This window comes from Haliaeetus leucocephalus, unplaced genomic scaffold (assembly GCF_000737465.1).
Source record: "Haliaeetus leucocephalus isolate CR32 unplaced genomic scaffold, Haliaeetus_leucocephalus-4.0 Scaffold751, whole genome shotgun sequence".
Taxonomy (NCBI): Eukaryota; Metazoa; Chordata; class Aves; order Accipitriformes; family Accipitridae; genus Haliaeetus; species Haliaeetus leucocephalus.
The window spans coordinates 5648640-5654000 of NW_010973187.1; the positions used below are offsets into that span (position 1 = coordinate 5648640).

General features: G+C 41.5%; 1 protein-coding gene across 1 annotated transcript; it reads left to right on the forward strand.

The window, feature by feature from the left end:
- The first annotated feature begins 640 nt into the window (after positions 1-640).
- On the forward strand, positions 641-5059 carry SYPL1 (synaptophysin-like 1). Its single transcript, XM_010581093.1, has 5 exons — positions 641-725; positions 1480-1598; positions 2820-3024; positions 3886-4074; positions 4928-5059. The coding sequence occupies exons 1-5, from the start codon at positions 657-659 to the stop codon at positions 5057-5059; spliced, it is 714 nt and encodes a 237-aa protein (XP_010579395.1). The 5' UTR covers positions 641-656.
- The last annotated feature ends 302 nt before the right edge of the window (positions 5060-5361 follow it).

The following is a 5361-nucleotide window of genomic DNA, read 5'->3' on the forward strand; positions in this document are numbered from 1 at the left end:
AATAATCCTGAGTCCTCAGAGACCGTTCCATGGTCATAAAAGTTGAATCCCCTTTGTTGACCCCAGCTGCGCAAACAATTTTTGACCTGCAGGGTCTTTTCACTCCTCCTCAAGCCCTTCTTCCTCACTGGGATGAGGCATGGCCAGGAGGACACGTAGCCCTGACACCGCAGCACTCGTGGCCTTCCCCGCAGCAGCACCTTCTAGCTTCAGACAATCACAGCCCCTGCAGCCTCCCGGGGAAGGGAGGGAGGGAGGAAGGAAGGACGGACGGACATCGCTGCTGCCTCACTCCGCAAAATGGCCGAAGCTGTTCCTTCCTGTGGTAGGTACTGCGCCATTTCCCTGGCCCACAGACAAGATCCTCCGTGGCAGTGGCACCCACCCCACACAGCTGGGCAATCCTGTCCCGCAGGGGGTGGCCTCCCCCGGCCTCTGATTTGGGGCTGAAGAGCCCCAGTGTGAGGTAATTCTGGGTGAGACCAGCCCTGGCATGAGGTAACACGGGGTGGGGCCAGCCCAGTGTGGGGTAAGTGGGTGTGGCAGGGGTGTGGCAGGGAGGAGCACAGGGGGCTGCCCATATAGGGAGGTGCCTGTGTGGGGCTGTGGACAGGTGGTGGTGTGGGTTCTTGCTGGCTGCTGTGGTATCTCCCAGGATGGCTGGCTTGAGGGTGGACTTTGGCTTGTTCCTGGAGCCTCTGGGCTTCATTAAGGTCCTCGAGTGGGTGAGTGGGGCTGCGGAAACACAGAGGGAAGACCTCTCTTCTCCTCATGGGGCTGTTTCTTCTCCTTTCCAAGGCCTGGCTTTGCTCCTGTGTCACAGCTGGGTAGAACTAAAGGGGTGTGTGCTAGTGGACTGCCTGCTCCCTGCCTCGTGCTGCTGGTGGTGGATGCTCATTATGAGGCTGCTCTTCAGCTAAGCCCTCTGGCTGGAAGGGAAGAGAACAGTTCTGTGGATATGTAAAATCTGTGTGTTAATTAAGTTTGTTGTAGTAACTCGTGCTGCTGTCTGTTGTGTGTTCAGATTATTGGGGGTTTAGGGTTTTGCTAGTGACCACAGGGAAAACCAAGAGCTACTCAGGGGGTCAAGTTGATGTGCAATACTACAAGCATGTAGCTTCTTGCTATGCTGATGTGCTGTTGTGGATGTCTGAGATGCCTAAAAATTCTTCCCTTATGATCTCTAAGAGGTACTGTGCTGGCTTTTAGCATTTAAAAAAAAAGAAACTTTTAGGGTAGAGCTAAGAGAAATATAAACAAAAAGAACTTTCAAATTGGCTTCTGTTAGTGGTGTTGCTCATGATTTTGGGTTATAGAAACTTAGTGTTTCCATTACCCCTTGACATCACTTAATGCTTTCCCATTGCTAACTTAGTCCCTATTTCTTGCTTTCATTAGCTGTTTCAGCTAAAAGGTTGAGCTTGTTTCCTTTGAGCTCTAGTGTTGTGTACTAATATGTCTATGCATCAATTCCTACAGATTTTTTCTATCTTTGCTTTTGCCACGTGTGGAGGCTTTCAAGGTGAAACGACCCTTCTAGTTTCCTGCAAAGGTGTGGTAAACAAAACAGTTACAGCTGCTTTTGCTTATCCATTCAGGTGAGTATTAGCTCTTCAGTTGTCACTCATACACTAATTATTTACAATTCACTTTTTACCCCATCTGTCTCTCTGTGAATACATACTTACTGTACATATCTGAACTAACATGAGAAACCTCTGGCTTGCTCTGCAGTAGTAAAAAAAAAACAAACAACAAACTTAGTTGTAATTGTTCAAAACATTGTGGTTGTCAGTGCCTTATAGAAAGAAGTAGGTAGAAATGGTAATAGGCTGTATTACTGCTTTGTATCGCTCTACCTTAAGCTCTATTCTAGTAGTGCATGAATGCTACAGAAAGCAATAATAAGCAAAACAGTGCAATTAACCTTAGCAGCATATTTTTTCATCAGTCTGTAGTTGCTTTGGAGGTATAGGTAAGATTATTTTGTATGTGCCATTATCATATTTTTGTTTAAAGGCTGAATGGAAAACACTTTTCACTTTAGTTCGCTATGATCTTGGTGAGAGTGGGTGTTGGGTACATAAAAACTAAATATTCCACTGTTGTTGTAGTGCTCTTGCAGAGACAAGCTCCTTTCCTGGAGCATGAGGAGGAAGGCTTCCTCTTTGTTCTCACAGCTGCACAGTTACAACAGGTGCAGAGCTGGTGTTCCATATGTGTTCAATAAGCATAGGTGTAAGTATAGAAATAGATTCAGAGGCCAACTAGTAAAAATTACTACAGAAGTACAAAATTTGGTCACAAACCCCACCATTGTAACAGCACTTGGAGGGGATAGTGGGAATCTGAAATAATTCTGTGCTGGTCACTGAGTGGTTGCTGCTGGTCACAGGTTTAATTGAACTTTGTATGCTTGAAGATTCAGTGCTTGTATTTTCTAGTAGCTGTAATGCATCTCAGTGCCTTTTAAGTCCTGATCCTCTTGTTTAGCTGCCAGTCTCTAAAATAATGTTACGTCTAAAATGGTTCAGTTAAGTTTGCTTCCAAATTAGAGTTTTTCTTTAGTTGCTCTAAACTTAAACTGAAGATACTCTTCCTGAAGCTGCTATTGCATATCTCAGTGTAGGATAGGGAACAACCTGCAGATGTCTTGACAGATCTTTGTGTTTTATAACTAGTACGTAATACAAATATAAATTGTCTTTTAGAGTAAACTTACACAACTAGAATGCTGAAGCATTGTTACAGTGAAGCGCGACTGTATGAAATTTCCACTGTAGCAAACTCTAACTACATGGAGGATATAATCTTTGCAGGTTGAATACTGTTGTATTTAGTGCACCAGACCCAAAACGCTGTGGTGGTACTTGGACTGATGTTTATCTTGTGGGCAACTTCTCCTCTTCTGTGCAGTTCTTTGTCACACTTGCTGTGCTGGTATTCCTCTACTGCATTGCTGCCCTTGTGGTATATATTGGATATAAGCATGTGTATCAGCAAAATAGCAAGTTTCCACTAACTGTAAGTAATACTAAGGTAATTTGATGTTTTGCCTTTGAAACCACAAAGAGATGAGAAATACTGCTAATACAAGAATATCTGAATAACTTATGAACATTCAATAGTTCCAGAAGTTAGATGGAGCATGAACACAAGTATCTCAGACTAGTCACTACAGCAGTCAAGAAGAAAACGGACTCAAAGACCTTGAACATCCATGGCATCATACCTTATGCAGTTATTAAAGCAGAGTGGAATGAAGGTCCACCTTCCCAGGTGAACAGTGTCTTCACCACAACTTTAATTCTGTACAATGTATTTGAATATACAATTGTTCCATAGGTGGAACCTCCCTTGTTAGTCTCTGGGAATTTTCCATGTGTAGAGCACCTGCTGTGCAGATGCAATTGGCAGAGGGAAATATTTATGTTGTGAATGTTAGTCACTTTAAATACCAAAGCCCTGATCCTCAGAATGAGAAATTTCAGAACATGCCCAGAAACAGATCTAGCAATGTTTCAAGCCAAATTTTAGCATATCAGCCATCCAGATTTAAATCATTTGCCTTTTCTCCCCTGTCACCCCCACTTTACTAAACTTTGACTTGAATTTTTATAAGTGCTAGGCATCTGATTTTAGAAATTTTAAAATGATAAGATCACCTATTTTCTGCATCTATCAAGCACACAGTTTTGTAGCTGATTATCAACACAGAATACAACTTTTGTTGTAATTACAACATTGTTAATGGCTAAATTTGCTTGTGATCATTAGCACTGATGCAGTTATTTTGGTGATATAATTGATACTGTCTCTGCCTTGTTCTCTTATGTACATTCATACAAATTTTTTAACCTAACAGTGAGTACTTCTTTTATACAGGACTTGGCTATCACTGTCGTAATAGCCTTTCTGTGGCTGGTCAGTACTTTTGGTTGGGCAAAGGCACTTGCTGACATCAAAGTGTCCACAGGGGCCAGCATTATTCTGGGAGTTGAATCTTGCAAAGCACCAGGAACAACTTGTCGTTTTGCTTCTGTGACCAGCATGGGAACTCTGAATGTGTCTGTGGTAAGTATGCCTTCAGCCATATGGGTACAATAAATGTGTTAGAAAATAGCTGATGGCACCCAAGAGCCCTGTTCTACTGATTGCATGTGTTGCTTTATGGGTTAAGAATGCTTTATGGGTTATCAGTCATTCAGGCCCATGAATACTGTGGTAAGACACTGACCAAATTCTTTCTTCTTTCTTTGAAGAAATTAAGAGAAACAACTTGTAGGATCTGTCTCTAAAGCTGTTAGATGCAGCATTTCCAGACACGTTTGAGTATATTATTTCTGTCTGTAGCCAAGAGCACCTTAAAATGTGTTACTGTGGCACTCAAGTGGTTTGTTGACTGATATAAGTAAGGAGGGAACACTATGCTTCCTGCTCTGTCTTTTCATGTTGAACGTAGCTTTTTAATCAACTGTGAGCATTTTTATACATCAGGTAGAGGTTCCTTGTAATACAATGATATAAAGCTCATCTTCATAGAAGGAACTCCTCACAGCAGGGCAAATGAGGCTTATTGTATGATCTTCCTAATGAATCCTGCTTTTCAAAACTCTGGCTGTTATTCATTGTCCCAGTAATAATTAATCATGTGCTCTGGATGGGCATATGCAGAGGTTCTGAGTGACTGAAAAGAATTTGTCTAATTCCATGCAAAAGATAGTGTAAGCTGACTATCTGGTTTCCAAAGAAGTCTTTTAAAATAGCTTGTAATATTCTAAAGCATGTGGAAATGTCTTGTCCAAATCAAAGAGGTGCCAAAGATGATGGTTTTTTCTGGCTTGCCTTGAAGTCATATTCTGGCTTTTAAACAAAAAAATAACAAAAACCCCTGCACCTTAATCTCACCTTTTTTCTTGACCTACAGGTGTTTGGCTTGCTTAATATGGTTTTATGGGGAGGAAATGTTTGGTTTGTATACAAGGACACCAACCTGCACAACCAATCAAACAGAATTTCTCAAAGTCCAGGAATATATCCAACTCAAAGAGGAATTTAAAAACAAGGTGATACTTTGAAGTGCTTCCACTTTTATATCACACTGCCAAGAGCATGGAGCCATTAGGATTTATTTCAATAATAACTGATAATACTTGGTACAAACTTCTGTTTTGTACTATGGTTTGACATAAGGTCTTGGATACTCCAATTGAAATGTTTAATTATCTTGAAATATATTATGCCTTTTGAAGTTGTGTGGCTTTTTATTACAGTTTTTGAAGAGCAAAATGTTCAGGTTATCTGGATGCTGACCCTTTCAGGTTCTTAAATTAGCCTCAGAGGAGGGGTGGGTGAGAAGAA